Source organism: Arvicola amphibius, chromosome 1 (genome assembly GCF_903992535.2).
Source record: "Arvicola amphibius chromosome 1, mArvAmp1.2, whole genome shotgun sequence".
Taxonomy (NCBI): Eukaryota; Metazoa; Chordata; class Mammalia; order Rodentia; family Cricetidae; genus Arvicola; species Arvicola amphibius.
This window is the reverse complement of record NC_052047.1, coordinates 5381951-5400848: the sequence shown is the minus strand read 5'-3', so window position 1 is coordinate 5400848 and position 18898 is coordinate 5381951. Positions and strand designations below refer to the sequence as shown.

At 42.4% G+C, this 18898-nt stretch overlaps 1 protein-coding gene across 1 annotated transcript in view; it reads right to left on the bottom strand.

Moving 5' to 3' along the window:
* Positions 1-18898, bottom strand: part of Mapk10 (mitogen-activated protein kinase 10) — a 295793-nt gene that overhangs the window by 101049 nt on the left and 175846 nt on the right. Inside the window, exon 5 of the mRNA XM_038328945.1 lies at positions 18289-18458. Within this exon, the coding sequence (XP_038184873.1) occupies positions 18289-18458 (170 nt within the window). The remainder of the gene's footprint in view (positions 1-18288; positions 18459-18898) is intronic.

The window sequence follows — 18898 nt, the reverse complement described above, 5'->3', positions numbered from 1 at the left end:
TCCCTCCTCTTTCACTATCCCTTCCTCCCAACTTCCAAGATGACATCTATAAATCCTACCTAAATGCTGAGATTTATAATTTCTTCTCGGTAGTTCAAAATATCCCATACATGCACAGTAAACAAAGTTATCACTATTTCTGTAAAAATGGAGAAGGGAACATGGACAACAGATGCAAACGTGCTTTTTTATTACCAGTACACCTCTGATACAAACACATCACGAAAATAAATTAATGCAGCATTGAAAACAAATAACGTGCTGTAAAATGAGAGCAGATTATGAACACTGTGGAGTAAGATGACACAAAGTTGTAGTAAGGCCACTTGTTCGTTTCCCAGCCGTCCGGCAGCTCAGACTGGAAATAATCACAGAGAGACTATATTATTTAAATCACTGCTTGACCTATTAGCTTTACCTTCTTATCAGCTACATCTTATATCTTAGTTTAACCCATTTCTACTAATCTGTGTATCACCACATGGCAGTGGCTTACTGGGTAAAGTTCTGGTGTCTGTCTCCAGTGGGGCTACATAGCGTCTCCCTAACGCTGCCTTCCTTATCCCAGCATTCAGTTTAGTTTTTCCCACCTACCTATATTCCCTGCGTAGGCACAGATAGTGTTGTTTTTATTAACCAGTGGTATTCACAGCATACAGAGGGAACCCCACATCGGCACAAGGCAGACAAAGCCGAGTCCTAGCTTTGTCTACCTTTTCCTACCAAGCAGACTCATCTTCCTCCAAGCTCAAAGATGTGGGAGGGGTAACAGTACAGAAAACACTCTGTGATCAGTGATCTCTGACATCTTCCCTAATTTCCCTTTTTATTTCCTTCCCTTATCTGGCCATAAGGTGAAAAGTTTGCTCCCATCAGCCCCTGCTGTGATAGGCAGCCAGAGGCTTGAAGTAACTGAACTGCTAAGAAAATAAACCCTTTGTCTCTATTATTGGGGACTTCCCAGTCCAATCATATTTCTATCTCTGTTTGACAGGAAAGCGACATTATTGAAGACATTTTGAAAGGCTTATCAAATAGGATTCAATGCCAGCAAAAATAAATAAATAAACGCTACTCTCCAATTTGCTTTTTCACAAAGAATTATTGCTTTTTTCAAAATTGATCCCATTAGTTCCTTCCTCTGTTCCTGGAAATTATTCTGTAGCAATCTTCATTTCTCTTCCTGGTCTCCTTTGTCTTTATGTCTCTCTGGGAATATTCTGCCAGCTTTGTGTTCTCATTTGTCTTCACTTCCATTTTTCTTCCTCCTTTTATATCTGGCATCTGTCTCTCCTGTTCTTCCTCTGTGATTCTGTCCCTGACTCCCTGCTGTCCTTCACACACATGTGCCCTTTAGCATCCAAAATACCTTCTCTCGTAATGAATAGCTTTTCTGCCATTAAACAGCATAGACCTCCTCTACCTGAGAGGACTTAATGCTCACCACTGAATTTACAATAAAGAATCAGACTTCAAAAATACAAGTGAATGACAGGACACTCTGCCTTAAGGAGCTTCTGGTCCACCGGGAGATGAGGCAGTGTAAGAAGGAGAAGGAGGAGGTGTAAAAACTGGTACAATAGAGAAAATGCTCAGCGCAAAAGCTGCTGGGAGAAATATCACATTTAGTGAAATTTACCGAAAGTGTAGACATTTAAGCGCAAAAGCTGAGAAACCCTAGTACTTCCTGGGCACACCAGTCTCCTGCACAGTTAGACTGAGTTCCAGCCAGTTGGAGGTGAGCAAAAGAAAAATAGTATCACTTCCAGGCCTTGTCCACAAAAGTCTCCCCATGGTTTTCTTCCCTTCTTGTAGTGATATTTCATTTGTATTTTAATAAATAAAGCTTTCCTGAAGTTGAGAGAGTAAAACGGCCACATTGATCATCAGCATTATAGACCAGGCTGCAATAACACACACCTTTAATCCCAGTAGCCACACTAGCTTGCCATAGAAACCAGGTGATAGTGGTGCACGCCTTTAATCCCAGCACTAGAGAGGATTACAAGACAGGAGGAGACAGCTCTCAGACAGTCTCATTCTGAGATTCCTGGAGGCAGGATTGCCATTTCAGAATGAGGTAGAAGTAAGAGCCAGTGACTGTTTTGCTTTTCTGATCTTCAGGTTGAATCCCCATATCTGTGTCTGGGTTTTTATTAATCATCTATGCCTTTTGGCTGTTTGGAGTCTGGAGTGCTTCAGCATCATGTTGTCCCTTAGATGACAACACAGAATGGTGACTCCCCTGCCCCACCCCACCATTTCTTCTCCCCTCTCTGCCTGATAAGTAAGCCGTAAACTTCTACTGTATTTAACCTTCTATAAGTATTTTTCAATTTGTTTGCATCCATTATGATCCTGGTTTATGTATAAGGTTTGAAGGACGGGAACAAGTAGCCCAAGAAAAGCAAAGGTGTATGTGTTCATCACTTCTATGGATGCTTGAGCCTGTGTGTTCAGCTCTATTGCCTTTGACACATCACAGTTCTAAAAGGAACCAGTCACTCAACAAAGAGTTACTTATGAAGATATACTAGTGAGACATCACAGAAACAATCTTAAATTTCTTTGTGTGTGTGTGACATACTAACTCTGTGTGTGTTTGTGTGTGTGACATGCTAACTCTGTGTGTGTTTATGTGTCTGTGTGTTTGTGTGTGTGACATGCTAACTGTGTGTTTGTGTGTGTGTGTTTGTGTGTGTGATATGCTAACTCTGTGTGTGTTTGTGACATGCATATGTGTGCACTTAGGTATGCAGATGCACTCGCTGGTGTGTGCATATGTGGAGGCCAAAGGTTGACAGCGGGAGTCCTTCCTTATGGTTCTCCATGTTATTTTTGACACAGGGTCTCTCACTGAACCTGGAGCCCACTGTTGTTTAGCCCGGCTGATGAACAAGGCCTGGGGTCCCCTGTGTCTGCCAAAGCACTAGGAACACAGACACAGGCCAGTGAGCTCAACTTTTGTGTGGATGCTGGGATCCGAACCCAGGTCCTCATCCATATGCATCAAGCCCTATAACAAGGAAGCCACCTCACTAGCCCCACCATTTTATATTGTTCTTCATGTCTCTTTGTTCCAGATGGACAGTAGTACAAAGAACTACATTGTTTCCATTTTATCCAGCAAGTCATTTTCTCCAAATCCGAAAATATTCACCTCTGATAATGACTTCACATGTTAGCTGTGAAATTGGCATTCATGTGCAATTTTCCACCATTATGACACTAAAGGTACGCCTCCTGTGCTGATGCCCATGGTCTGGCTCCCACCTCTATGCCCTGAATGTGGAGTTGTCTGTAAATATGGACACAATCTTTGCATCTTCTCCGAAATGACTCTTTGGAATCAAATGTGTGTCTGTCTTATTTAATGTCATCAGATCAAGCTTAAATTAGTATGAGATTTAATAAATGGCTTGAAAGATCAGTTCTGTTATTGTCAGCTCATTCTTTAGGTAGACCAGTGACATAATTATCATAACTATGATATTAACACATACAATAGTACCTATTACATAGATCTAATGCTAGATTCTGAGCGCACTGTTAATTATTGCATTAATATCTCTGACTATCCTCTGAAACTGGGTTGTCATGTTATTAACTTAGTACTTAGTATTACATACATGTAATGTTGAAGTGTGTTATAAGAGACAGTTCAGTTTCCATTATGTACCAGGCATTTTTCAAAATCATTTGAACATAAATTTTAACAAAAATTATAATTAGGATAAAATCACACCTTAGCATTAAACATTTAAGCAGTAAATTGTATATATATATATATGCATATATATATATATATATATATATATATATATTTACAAAGGCGATATCATGTCAGTACAGGTGAGAGAGCAGCAGAGGTGAGGTGGAGGTACCTGAAACAGGAAGTGGTGGAATCCACCCCAGGAAACAGGAGAAACATCACAGGCATCCAAGTGGGGAACAAAATGGCTCTCAGAAGTAGATATCTGGATGGCTGAATGGGGGCACCTAGATCTCAGCTCCTCTTCCCCCACCAAATAAAAAAAGATTCTGAACTGAAGGTATGTATCCAAACAGTATAGTCAGAAAAAGAAAAGATACTGCATTTCTGTCCCCCTTGCTTTGCAGCAGGGATGAGGGTGAAAGACCCCCAAAACAACTGTTGGAGTGAACAATGTTGGAAAGCTCATGACTGGGAAGTTTCACAATCCACACAATCTACTTCCTGTAAGTAATCTGAAATCTCACAATAGCCTTTGTTTGGCGGGGGGGGGGGGAGGGGACTTCATGTCATCTTCCCAGGTGACATCCAGAATATGTATGGACAGTAGACTTGAAAAGTGAGCTATGCTCTGAATATAGAACATTTACTATATGGATCAGAAACCCTGGTATTGTACCACCTAGGTGCCCCCAAAATATTCCACTGCTCCCTCTCATTTCAGCACGCATCTTCCTCAGAGATCCACCTAGGCTTCAGAGTGTCAAATCAGCTGACTGTTCTGCATCTAGCAGCTGTGTGTTGTTAGATGGGAAGGAATGGAGGGCACCACTCTCTGTTGTCAGATGGGAAGGAATAAAGGACACCACTCTCTATTGTCAGATGGGAAGGCATGGAGGGCACCACCCTCTGTTGTCAGATGGGAGGGAATGGAGGACACCACTCTCTGTTGTCAGATGGGAGGGAATGGAGGACGCCACTCTTTGTTGTCAGATGGGAAGGAATGAAGGACCCCACTCTTGGGAAACACAAGATCGGGATGCTTGTCCTCGGAGACAGGAGCACCTGGGAGGAAAGAACCTCAGCTGAGGAACTTCCTTCAACAGATTGGCCCGTGAACACGTCTGTGTAGCATTTCCTAATTGTTATCTGATTGTAACTGATGTCCACTGTTGGTCCCTTGCCAGGTGGTATGAGAAAAGTATAAACAACTAGCTGATCAAGTCAGGTGGGGCTGACCAGTAAGCATCATTCCTCCATGCTTTCTGACTCAGTTCCTGCCTCTAGGTTTCTGTCTTGAACTCCTGGCTTGGCTTCCCATGATGATGGATGGTAAACTCAAAGCCAAATAAGCCCTTTCCTCCCCAAATTCTTTTTGATCAGAGATTTGTCACAGTCACAGAGTATCAACGTAGCCCAGCAGCCAAACAGCATGAAATTGCCATAAAAACAGACACACAGGCCAGTGGGATGAAGTATGAGCCACGTCCCTCAACTCATCCTTGACAAAGGCAGCAAAAGCACTCATTAAGAAAGGACAGTCTCTTCAAAAATGGAGGAGAGGGCTGAAACTTGGTTCGTATCTCCCATCCTGTGCATTGATAAACGCAAAACTTCAAAAACTTCAATATAAGGTCTAAAACCAAAATTACCAGAGGAAATTGTTAGCACACTGATAACAGCAACAGCTTTCTGAACCAGATCTCTAAAGCTTAGCAAAGGCAAGACTATGCACGACAAGAGGGGGGGAGTTGCATCGAAGCACAGAGCTTCCACGCAACAAAGAAAAGAGATTGAGGAGACAGCCTACAAACTGGAAAAATCCATTTAATAGCTATTCACTAGGCAGAAGCAGTGGGGTTAACATTCAGAACATACAAAGAACAACACCAGAAAAAGAAACCCTTAAAAGCAACCCAATTTTAAAGTGAAAAGGGTACAAGTGGATGCATCTCAAAATGAATAAATGCAAATAGACGATAAGTAAATAAAAACTTAATGATATTAGCCACTGGTGGAACAAATCAAAATGACTGGTGAATTCCATATCACTCCAGTTATAGCAGCTAATATCAAATTAGTGAGAAGAGAGGAAGGAAGGAAGGGAGGGAGGAAGGAAGGAAGGAAGGAAGGAGGGAAGGAGGGAGGGAGGGAAGGAGGGAAGGAAGGAAGGAAGAGCCAACGAAAGAAAGAAAGAAAGAAAGAAAGGAAGGAAGGAAGGAAGGAAGGAAGGAAGGAAGGAAGGAAGGAAGGAAGGAAGGAAGGAAAGAATACCACATTGAAGAGATGGATCCACTCCATCTGTAAATGTCTGTAATGTAACTACCATGGGAAACTGGGTTCAACACAAGAAACAAACAAAACCCTGGAAAAGCGGAGACACGCAGATCCCTGGAGCTTGCTGGTCAGCTAGTAGGCTAATGAGTGATCCCTAAACTGCAGTGAGAGACCCTGCCTCCAAGACCAACGTAGGTCTGGAGAGAAGGGTCTGTGGATGCAATTTAACAGTGCAAGTGTGAGGACTTTAGTGCAGATCCTGAAAAACTACCATAAAAACCCAAGGCAAAGCACAAATGTGCAATTCTAGTACTCATATGAGGAGATGTGAGGTAGAGACAGGAGAGCCCTGGAAATTATTAGAAGAGGCAGACAAGATAGCCTGGTGTACATGACCTGGAAATTCCTAGAAAAGGTAGCTTGGTGTACATAATGAAAAAAAAAAAAACCAACAAAGAGACTCTGTCTCAAATAAGATGGAAAAAGAGGACTGATACCCAAGGCTGTCCTCTGACCTCTGCAAGTGTACTATGGCTAGTCCATGCTCACATCCATATATGTGAATGTACACACAAACTCTCTCTCTCTCTCTCTCTCTCTCTCTCTCTCTCTCTCTCTCTCTCTCTCTCACACACACACACACACACACACACACACACACACTCACATAGAGAGCTCCTGGGGAATAGAATCCGAGGCTGGCCTATGCCATCCACTCTTACACACGTACATTGCATTCATATACAACCAACTACATACACACAAGCATGGAGACACGCATACATACATAAGAAGAATAAACAATAACACATGAATCAAGTCAACATAAAAGTAAACAATCTTTATAGGGATATGGGAAAAGGGAAACCACTCCTAATGATGGGATTTAAAAATTAGAAAGTCATGGAAAGTCAGAAACAAGCCAAAATTAGGAGTACCATATGATCCAACAACTCTACTTCTAGGTATGCATCAAAGGACACAAATTTCGCAGCCAGGCTCTAGCCCCGCTAGCATTGCCACTCACTCTCCAGCCGGCAATGCTTGTGACACTCGTCTCCATGTTTTCAGGCATCCCACCCTTGCCTGATTCTTCACATCTGCCTCTATACCTCGTTTAGATTCAGAAATAATATCTGATATTAGCATTTGTTTTTCTAGCTCCTTCCCCTGTGGAATGTGACATGTTCTCAAGCAGGTGACACCAATTAAGGGGACCCTTAATTGGAAGTCACAAGGAGCAAGTGTTCAAGTCTTGAGGTTGTATAGTACAACCCCACTTTCTGTTCATGCTCTGCTTCCTGGCTGTGATCAGCCACCTCAGCTTCCTGCTGCCATGTCTTCTCCATCATGATGAAGTATATCCCATCTCAAATGAGGAGCCAAAATAAACTGGTCCATCCTGCTTTTGACAGGTATTTTGTTGCAATAAGAAGTAATTAATAAGAAAACATTCCCAGTTCACGTCTTTGCCCTCCACATCTTTGACTTTTTGGTTATTAACTGTAAAGGATCCTGCTCCTTAGGTCGGGTTGCAACCTAAGACAATTGGTTAATAAGGCTGAAGACTAACACCTATTTGGCTAATGCCTGGTATTAGGACCTTAACTACTCTATGTTTGTGCTTTTTCTAGCTCTATCTTCAGATGAAATAACTGGAAACCTCACACATGCTGCCCCCTTCACAGTCCAATTCCAAACATGGACAAAGTTTGAAAGTTATCATTTTGAAATTCAAAGGAAATAAGAATTACTACTTTGATAGTGTGATGGCTCATTTGACATCCTGACTTTATCTGCAATGAACTAAACACACTTCCATGAGGAATGTTCTTGATGACATTACTTAACCCTGGAAGACCCACCTAAATATAGATGGCATCCCAGACTCAAGGTCATCGAAAAGAAAACTTTGCGCCCGCTTGCCTTCTTGTTGGCATGTTCACCTAGCCTACTGCCATGGCGTTCCTTTGCCAGTATAGAACCAGCTTCTTCAAGAGTCCGTGTAGAGTCAAGGTAGCCAGCAGCTCTCCATAATCCTCCAGGCCTTCAGCTCCAGACTGAGAGCACCGAGACAGTCAGCATGGTGGACTAAACAACTACTGGATTCTCAGCCTCTGCGGAGTGAGACAGCCATTGTCTCCCACTGCACAAACTATGTTCTTTATATTCCTTAGAGAGCCCTGAACTCTGCAGATATTATCCGTGTCCAAACATTACATAGACATTGAAAATGCGGACTGAAAAAAAAGCCAGTGGATTAGTTAGCCACACAGGAGATACCCCATGCCGTCCCAAGTCTCCTTCTCCATCTGCCATATTGTTACAGCATCGGGACCATTTGTGAAATGAGACCAATGGGTGGCAAATCCACTGAATTTATATCAATCTATCAAAACTCATATCAATCTATCAAAAACGTTGATTATGAAAGGAGTGACAGAAAGGTGTTTTAGGGGCAAATGAAGTCTAAATGACCTGTTTTTGAAAATGTGTAGAAGGCCTTCAATGGGCAGGGGAGAGGAAGCTTCTGTTGATTCTGTGCAGAGATGGGAGGGGTGGGAATCACAAACGCAGGTGGGCAGCCATGCTGGGGCGTTCTTCATGGAGGAACACACTGAGCAGGGAAGGCTTCAGACGGCAGTGAGGAAGGGGAAAGGAAGAGCCTGCTTGCTTCATACCATATGTTTTCTCATGAAGGGCGGAGGGAAGTGAGCCTTCCGCACGTAATGGAGGAGGGAAATGAAATTAGAGGCTCACGGGAAAGCTGTAAAAGGCCTGTAACGGCCGCCAAGGGAAATGGTATGGGAAGCAGAGGAGACATACAAGGCAAAGGGTTGCTAAGCAAGAGCAGGAGCCCAGCTGAGGATGAAGCTCATAAACATGTAATGGAGAAAATCAGTGCGATTAGACCATGGTAGCTGGCGCAGACTTCCAGGAAGAATGGGAAGGCAGCCAGCTGGGCTGGGCAGGATGGGAGTTAGGAAAACAGAGCTACAGACGAGATGACAGAGAAGAGGAAATCACATTTGATGGTGTGTGCCATTCATCCTCATGGTGTCAAGGTTAGGTAGGAAAAAAAAAGCAGCAGATGAGCTACGACCAAAGGTCAAAAGCAGCCTTTGATGGACAAGGTCCATGAAGAGACATTGGGACAAATGGCTCAGAGGGAACCCTCCTGGAAGAGCGGGGATGGCATCAACATGAAAGCAATTTGGCTTCTAGTTTCCCACTCCTCGGTCCTTTCCACCGTAGGACTCTCAAACCACTATGCCAGCAAACCTATTATCTATTATCTGTTCTCTATCGAATCTCTGCTACTCTGCTGGTGTCTCCAGTTCACAGTTTTGCTATGTAAATTTTCCTTCACTTGAACTCCGAAGCTGCTTCATTTTCAGCCCGTTTTCCACCTCATAGTCTGCTGCTGTGGGTGAACCCGAAGACTGGGTTTCTAAAATATACTGGGGGTTTGAGCCACCTTGATCGAGAATAAAATGTTTGATTTTTACAAGTGGGCACAATTAAACCTTTTGTGTAAAACATTTTAATGACAAAAATAAAAATATAAATAAGCGAGAGCACAGTTTGACAAAGCAGGGAGTAAATATGTCGGTAACTAAAGAAACCCATGTCCAGCGGAGTGGACAAGAGCCTCTCCTGATCCTGACAGATCATCCCATGGTGGACAGGAGCTTAACATGCGATGATTCAAGGCTGAATTCATAACTTGTGACAGGTGAAGTGAAAAGCGCTTGACAGGGTCAAATATTTTAAATAAATTTCAGTCCCATTGCAGGAGAGGGTGTGACTCTGGAGCTGAGAGCAGAGAGCAGACAGAGACAATGCCAGGCCTGTCACTCTGTCTTCCAAACTGATGAAGATGCCGCTCCTTTGTCCTCAGCTCCTGCAGTCAAATCCTAGACGAGCAAGACAGCCCAGCGCTATAAACAGAATGTCATGCTGCAGCAGGCCAGAGGCATGCCTCTGCAGGGAGAGGGAGCCAGGGCCTCCCTCTGAGCTTTATTCAAAGACCCTTTCAGCGCTGGCATCTTTAGCTGCAATGTTTATAATTCCACATCTTCTTCCCTTTAAAACAAGCATGGCTTGTCTGCAGGTGGAAGGGACTGGGCTCCTGCTGCAGAAGCTAAGACTCCCACAATCTGAGAAAGGGCCATTGTCATCTGTTATTTAGCATAATTCAATCACACTGATGAAGCTGCATCTTCCCGTGGGAAACTTGGTCTTTTCTAGGGTAAACTGGATAGTGCAGAGGTTAGCATATACATAGCCTATGTATAGACAGGTTAAGTATTATACAGAATGGATACACATTAATCCTAAGAATTACTCAGGATTTATGCATCAGATAAAGGAACACAGTGAGCATACAGTGAGTTGTTTGTTGATGGTCTCAAAGATAGGGAGGGTCTCAAGAAGCAAGAATCAGTGTCCCTTAACCACCCCATCTCAGGGCCTGAAACAGACATTAAAAATAAACACAGCAAGAATTAACTGATTGTCTCTTCTGACAGAGGCATTGGTATTTACTCCAATAAATGATTTTTAAGAAAGTCAAATATCTGTGAGTGATTATTTATAAAAATGCAAATGAATACATTTCACTTCTGCCAAAAAAGTGTTTAGACTACAAATTCTTGTTAATTTTTAAACCCAGTTTTGAAAATTAATTAAAAATTAACTGAAGAATAATGAAATTTGGAATAAAGCCTATTATACGCTTTAAACCCCAAATATAAATTTTTAGATAATATACAACCAACATCATAAATATCACCTATCATTTGATATATATTTATACATATCAACTCATATTCTTTATAGTCAGCACAAAATTATGGATGTTAGATATAATATTTTATAAACATGTGCATTTGCCTTTAAGCATTCTGCCACCAAACCTCTGCCTATTACCTCCCAAAGTACTTCCATTTTCTCTGGAAAGTGTGGAACAATACTTACAAGGCTTATGCATTAACTGAGAAAACTGTAAGCAGCTATTTAAAGTCAAACCCATGCAAAGAGGCCAAGAAGAGCAGCAGTGGCTGAGGGAGAATAAAACACCCCACCCTGCTCTCTTTCACTTGGGTATGGCTGCTTCAAGCCTCTCGCGGGGATGGAGACAATGTCTGAAGCTCAACACTGTTTCAGGAAGGTTGCCGTGGAGGACGTGAAATGAGCAGAAAGTAATGGATACAGGGTGTGTTGGTATTCCACATGCAGAGAATGGTTGCTTCCCTGGTCAGGGCTAATTATCAATGCGCGATTACACCTGAGTCACTTAGGGTACTGGCTCATTAGAAGCTGGAAGAAACGCACCATGGAAGCGTGAGCGATGCTTCCAAGACAAAGTACAATCACCTGGGAACCATTGAGCAAGTTCCTGTTGTGTTATTCAGGAAGTCTGGGGCTTGGGAAAACACCCTGCATGGTTTGAGGCATCTCTGCTTTTGTCCATAAACCCCATCTCCATAAAATGTCCCCATTCAAGTTCTGACCCGAAAGATTTTGCTCCGAGTGAGTGTGTAAAATTATGCTGTAGTTTAATTTGTTATTTGTTTTGTTAGACGGGGGTCTCACAATGTAGCTCTGGCTGTCCTGGAAATCGCTCTGTAGACCAGACTGACCTAGAACTCACAGAGGTCCACCTGCTCTGCCTCCCAGTGCTAGGATTAGAGGCATGTGTCACCACCTCACAGTTGTGCCAATGTTTGCAACCTATGCATTGTAAATAATACTTGTAAACAGAAGTTCAAGTTCAAAGACAGGGAAAGAGCAGCTCAGAGGGCTCCCTACCAGACCCACGCATGGAGTATTAGCAAAGCCTATTTGTTAGCTCATACATCCAGGCTCTGAGACGTAAGCAGCAGTTAGAGATAACCACAGTCCTTTACTCCACGTGCTTATTGTTTTTCAGTTTCCTACTGTTAAAAAAGGATGCTCAATCATGCCACAAGAACATGTGCTCAGCTATGTTCATAGCAGTTTTGTTTGTCATAGCCAGAACCTGTAAACAACCTAAATGCCCCTCGACAGAAGAATGGGGAAGGAAAATGTGGTACATTTACACAATGGAGTACTACACAGCAGAAAAAAATAACGACATCTTGAAATTTGCAGGCAAATGGATGGAGCTAGAAAACATTATTTTGAGTGAGGTAACCCAGACCCAGAAAGACAATTATCACATGTACTCATTCATAGGTGGTTTTTAACCATAAGGCAAAGAAAACCAGCTTACAAATCACAATCACAGAGAACTTAGACAACAATGCGAACACTAAGAGAGACTTACATGAATCTAATCAACATGGGAAGGAGAAAAAGACAAGATCTCCTGAGTAAATTGGAAGCATGGGGACCTTGGGAGAGGGATTAAGGGGAGGGGAACAGAGAAAATGTAGAGCTCAATAAAAAATCAATAAATTAAAAAAAACAAAAAAGAGAAGCCTGCCTTCCTAAAACTTACTTAAAGTCATGACAGTTTTATGTGTGTTGTGTGACTAGCTCAAAACACTAAGGCGACCCGCTCCTGAAGACTGGGAAAATTCTGAAAGAGTTTTTTTCATTGATCCTGAACACGTTCTCAATGCTCACTCACAGACTGCTCTACGATTTCCCACTATGAAGGGGCAAGTGTCCCCAGCTCAAACAGGGAAGCATAATAATCTCCACTGTGTCTGCTTTGATGGATAATCATTTTTATCCCTCGGGGGGAAAAAGTTCTGATTTATTCTAAAAGATTTCATCTTAGCTTCATGTAATAGTTCTCAATAGTAATCTTTTTGTTCTATGGTCTATAGTAATGTTTTAAAGCCACAGTGGTCGTTAATTCTTTTGAAAATATTTTAGAATTGCTTTTGGCCCATGGTGTTAAATAAGTAATAAGTCAAAGGCGGAGAAGTTGTAAAAGTAAGTAGCAAGTGTCAGACAATTGGAAGAGTAGAAATGAGATTTCTTTTAAAGCAAATAATGGGTCTGGGACTTGGTGGCAGAAGTTTCTGTACACGTACATCTACAATAAAAAAAAAAGCAGAGTTCCTCTTGGATACACACACAGCTTTACGGTGGCACATTAAAAAATGGTGACGTCCCTTTTCAAATTGTTTTCTCTGGTGTTGTATTCCCACTCCAAAGTAAAGTTAGCACAAATAAATTTACCTCTTTCCACAGAGCCCACAGTCATATCCAGCCCCCATTTTTAACCAGTCTCTATATTCAGAATTATATGGAATAGTTAAAACAATATACACATGTGGGATCAATGTCATGAAGACAGGGACAGTCTGTGGACTCCAGGGACAAGTCTGAATACAGATGTGTGCTTGGTATAAAGGGGCTCACTGTCTAAAAAAGGAAATAGAAGAGAAATTAGATGAAGGAATTGGTAGGGAAGGCAAACTGACTGAGGACTGCGGCAGTGCATTGGAGGCCCACGTTATAACAAAGGTATCTTAAATCTCAGGTTGAGAAGGCAGAAGGAAGAGACTCCCATATCTGCTGAAATGAGTATGCCTTATTGCCTTTGGCCAGAGGCAAAAGAGCCAAGAACACCAAGGCTACCATTTTGAAATGCAAGTGGGATTTTTGTTTGCTTGATTTTGATTCATTTGCTGACAAAATTGTTCTAAAAATGGCTTAAAATTTTTACTCATGGGCAATTTTGAGGCAGAAGAGTATGGCAGTGAGTTAAAGTCCAGGGGAACCAGGAGTGAAGGCTGGGAGAAGCTAGTCATCCAAGATAGACCGGGAAATCCTGGAGGAGGCCTCTGACACTCGCGAAGGCCCACTCCAGAGTTCATGATGATGACGTCTGGCTCATTACATACTACAACGCATATCCCTGGGCGGATCTTGAGGATGCTGTTGAGTCTGCAGTGCACCGAGTTATGTGCAGAGCTACCTGTACTGAACAGAGCATGTGGGGGACCTGAGCCCCAAAGCCACACAAGACACAAACCACTCAAAAAGCATGCACTATATGATATAGCCCATTTTGCACTGGAGATATTCAGGAAACTTTGTCTTGGCTCTAGCCTTCTCTCTCTATTGGAAGAGAATTTTTCTCTAACAAGTTGTTAGAATTTCTGCTACACCATGGACATGTTTCTGTCCAATATCTTTTTATAGGATACACGTAACCAGAACCCCTTTGAGGGTACCCGAAAACGTAGTGTCCCCAGTATCAGTTCTGCTATTGACTTCTATTATTGCCACTCTTTGTAAGCCCAAGGATTATTTATTTACGTCACATAGAAAGGAGAAAGAGAACACCCAATAGCCTATGAAAGACACTGCAAAACTCTTAGGGGTTTTAAGCCTTCCATGATCATGGTATTTTGCTGAGCCACACGCTACTCGGATCTGTCATGGCTTCCTCAAGGGTCTACCCATTGCCTGTTCCTGGAAAATTTCTAGTAATAGTTCATGTTCCATGACAGCTTTATTAGAAAAAAAAATAAGAAACTGTCCAAAATGTGTCTGAGCTATGAATCATAAGAAGGAAAATTTCTCGTGAATATTCTTTAGTTCTCCATCAAGAAAAAGCAGCTAAGAAGTGCTGTTCTCACCCCACACCTCAGTAAGTTTGGGGTATTTGAAGAAGTTATCTTCTTGTTAATTGTTTTGCTGTTCTGTATGGGTGGATGTTTTGCTGTATCTATTATGTGTGTACACCACATGAGTGTCTACTGCTCACAACGGCTGGAAGAGGGCATTGGATTCCTTGAAAATGGAACTATAGATAATTGTGAAGCACCACGTGACTGCTGGGAATTGAACCCAGAGCAGCCACTGCTCTTAACTCCTGAGCCATCTCCGTGCTAGGCAGCAGTTACCTTTGTGCAACAATCTTCACTGTCCCGTGTACGTCAGTGACATTAGCACAACTTCCACAAAGCAACTGCCTAAGCGACAGACTTGTTTATAACCTTACAACTTACAACTCTTTAGATCCTTGGGAGCCTTGGGGGAGCTTCACCGGGCTAAAACCGGGATCTGGCAAAGCTGAGGTCCTCCCTGGGGTCCTAGAGAAGAACCTGCTTCTTTCTGCTCAGGGCAGCTCCAGTTCCTTAAGGCTGAGACTAGTGTTTCCACCCACACTGAGCCATTTCCAGCTCTGCAAAGTTAGCCCCATTCCTGGACTCCGGCACCCTGTCCTCCATTGTTAAAGCCTGCCATATGGCCAGTTTCCGGTATTTCAAAGGTTGTCTTCACCCTCTCTGACATGCTCCTCTGTAATCCTTTTTAAGAACTGGTGTGATTATACCGGCCCCACCTGGATCTGCCAGGAGAGCCTCTATCCGTTAGGATTCTCAGGCACACTGTGAGACTCCGTTTGTCCTTTTTGGGCACCATATCCTCGGATTCTGGGGCTCATCGGAAGGTATCTTCCAGAGGTAATAATGCTGCTGCCACACCGTGAAAATATTTTGTGTCACCAAGAGCTTACCTTATACATGAGCCATTAAAGTAGGCGAATAAATGCTATAAATACACATTTCTTTTTTAACCTATTTCAATGTTTTTGAAAGGAAAAATTTAACTCATTGTTCGAAAACACAAAGATGTTCCACTTTTCAAATTGTAATGGATAGAAGAATGGCAACTTACAGGTGACTTTTCTACAACAGCCTCCATGCATTCGGTAGATGTGATCCAAATCCTAGTGCCCTGACCTGGGAAGCGTGCCCACAGTGCCCGGCACTCTGCTGTCACACCAGCCGACTGGGAAGCGTGCCCACAGCGCCCTGTAGTCACACCAGCCCACTGGGAGGTGTACCCATTAGTGCCCTGTAGTCACACCAGCCCACTGGGAGGTGTACCCAATAGTGCCCTGTAGTCACACCAGCCGACTGGGAAGCGTGCCCACAGTGCAGACTCTGAACTAAAAGCAGCTGGCATAACCGATTGACCAAATTTCAAGTTACCAAGAAATGTACATTAAGTACAGGGGAAAGAATAGAAACTCCCCAAAGCTACCATTAAAATAGCATTTCCGATTTTTTCTTATTTTAGATAGTCGAGTCTTTTTATTATTGTCTTTTTATTATTTAAACCAATTTTTAAATTTACATATATTTTCATCATATTCTTCTCTGTCCCCAAGTCTCTCAGGGTCCTATCTCCTTCTCTACCCATCCAACATTAAGTTCTATCTCAAAAAACAAACAAAACCCCATGCAACAAGAAAATAAAAAAAATAAAACCATACCAAAAAAGGGAAAAAACAGAAACAAACCCCACCAAAACCCCACCATCGCCCTAGGGTATAGTGCAGACAGCACACCATGTTTGATAAAAGAGCATTTCAAGAATTATAAATGAATTTAAAAATGCTTAAATTTTTAAAAGTATATGTAACTTTGTCTTCATCCACCCATACTGTATACATTTTTCCACAAACATAAAAATTAATATATCAATAATTTAGACAACAAAATACATTGTATTAATAAATATCTTTTATATATACAAATATCTAAATATATCTAGAGTACATATACTAAATTTTACTAACTAGTATGAATAATCGAAAATTACCATGCTAATAAATATACTACATATATTTAATTAACATATACTTACTGCATACAAAAACTATTTTTAAAAGTGTCAACTATGATGGAGGACTTTCATTGGTTAATTAATAAAGAAACTGCTTGGCCCAATAGGACAGAAAATTAGGTAGGCGGAGTAGACAGAACAGAATTCTGGGAGAGAGAAGGCAGACGCTTCAGGCAGTCGCCATATGCAGTCGCCATGCTTCTCCTCTCCAAGATAGACGCAGGTTAAGATCTCTCCTGGTAAGCGACCACCTCGTGGTGCTACAAGGATTACTAAATATGGGTTAAGCAAGATATGAGAATTAGCCAATAAGAGGCTAGTACTAATGGGCCAGGCAATGTTTAAATGAACACAGTTTCCATGTAATTATTTCGGGTGTAAAGCTAGCCCAGTTGGCAGGACGTAGCCCCGCTGCTCCATCTACACAACTGACTTGATATTAGTTTTCCATGAGCATCACAATGGTTAATTCAGATATAGGTGATTTCATTTAATCACTCAAATGTAACATGAAAGAATGGTTACTAAGGAGCCAAGGAAAGATTAAGCAATTGTTTTGTAAAAATTTATTTGTGTGTGTGTGTGTGTGTGTGTGTGTGTGTTTGAGAGAGAGAGAGAGAGAGAGAGAGAGAGAGAGAGAGAGGGAGAGGGAGAGAGAGAGGAGAAAGGGAGGAAGGGAAGGAGGGAGGGAGGGGGAGAGGGAAAGAAGGGGGTGGTGGGAGGGAGAGGGAGAGGGAGGGGGAAAGGGGGGTGGTGGGAGGGAGAGAGTGTGTTTGCTTTTGCGTGTATGACTTTATGTGTGCCATGTGCATGCCAGAAACCATGGAGGTCAGAAGAGGGCATTGGATCTACTGGAACTGGAATTATAGGCAGTTGTCCTACGCAAACATACGTTATACTGCTTCTATGAAGTTAATTTTGAACACTGAGCTGTGTCTGAGCTACGATTTCTATTGCTGTGATAAACACCATGACCAAAGCAACTTGGCAAGTAAAGTTCATTTCATCTCACACTTCCAAGTCATGCTCCAGCACTGAGTGAGATCAAGGCAGGAACTCACACAGGGCAGGAACCTGGAGGCAGGAGCTGATGCAGAGGCCGTGGAGGGGTGCTGCTCACTGAACTGCCCCCATGGCTCGCACAGCCTGCTTCCTTCTAGCACCCAGGACCACCATCCTAAGGGTGGCACCGCCCACAGTGGGCTGAGACCTCGCAAATCAATCGTCCATTAAGGACTGCCTACCAGGCCATCTGGTGGGGCATTTCCTCTGCTGAGATCACCTCTTCCCAAATGAGTCTAGCCTGTGATGAGGTGATACAAAACTCGCCAGTACAAACCTTAACAGTCACAGACAAAACTCACTCATCCCTCTTAAGTATACTGGGTATCTAACTGACCCTGTCTCAGATACAATCCTTCTTGCTCTGAAATATACAGGTAAACTTTGCTAAATACAGTAGCAATGGCTAAAGCACTCCTATCCTCTGGATCTATGTCTTTGTGTTACAGTTTTTGTTTTCTGGTGACCAGGAGAACATTGTAAGTCATGTTGCATATTGTTAACAAGTAGAAAATGAATAAACAAGCAATGCCTATCAATTTCATATTTTCAATAGGTGTATTTCACCTCATATTTGTGTGCTTATCTGTCTGTATCTTGTCAACGAATCCAGCATTACTCCCTTGAAAGTTTAACAAACTCGTTTTACTTACCAAACTATTCCCTGAGCCCCAGAGCCAATCGGCTTCAGGTTCTGGTAGCGCTTGAGCACGGTGAAAGTCGAGTCTCCTACTTCCACACTGTAGAACTGGTTGTCTACTTTGCTTTTGCTCATGTTGTAATGTTTGGCAACGTATGACACATCCACGTGTTTGTCGAATCCCTGTCAAGAAGAAGGAGGAGATGTGAGACAAGAGCTCCCGGAGGACAATGGCAATGGATAGAGTGCAGTTTTTCTTTCAAGGACTACAAGTATCTAGCCATCTACCACCTAGTGGGGCTAACTCACACAGGAGAAATAGTCCTTAGTAGTCCCTGTCCATTTACTTGAAGCAAATGAGGCTTAAAATGCAAGAGTGGTTTCTCAATATTAAAATATTTAAGGCCTGCGAAAATAGATCCATGGTTCAACCCTAGTAACTCAACAAAAGCAGCAACCAACTCCTGCTTAAAATAGAGAAAGAGGATATTTGACACAGGATAATTTCATCCCTTTTAGATGAAAAAATCCTGAAGATATTCTGGCTTCGGCATAACTTAGACACTTAAGCACTGAAGGAAATTAGACCAGTGCTGACTGCTCACAAGAGGGGGTTAACGATG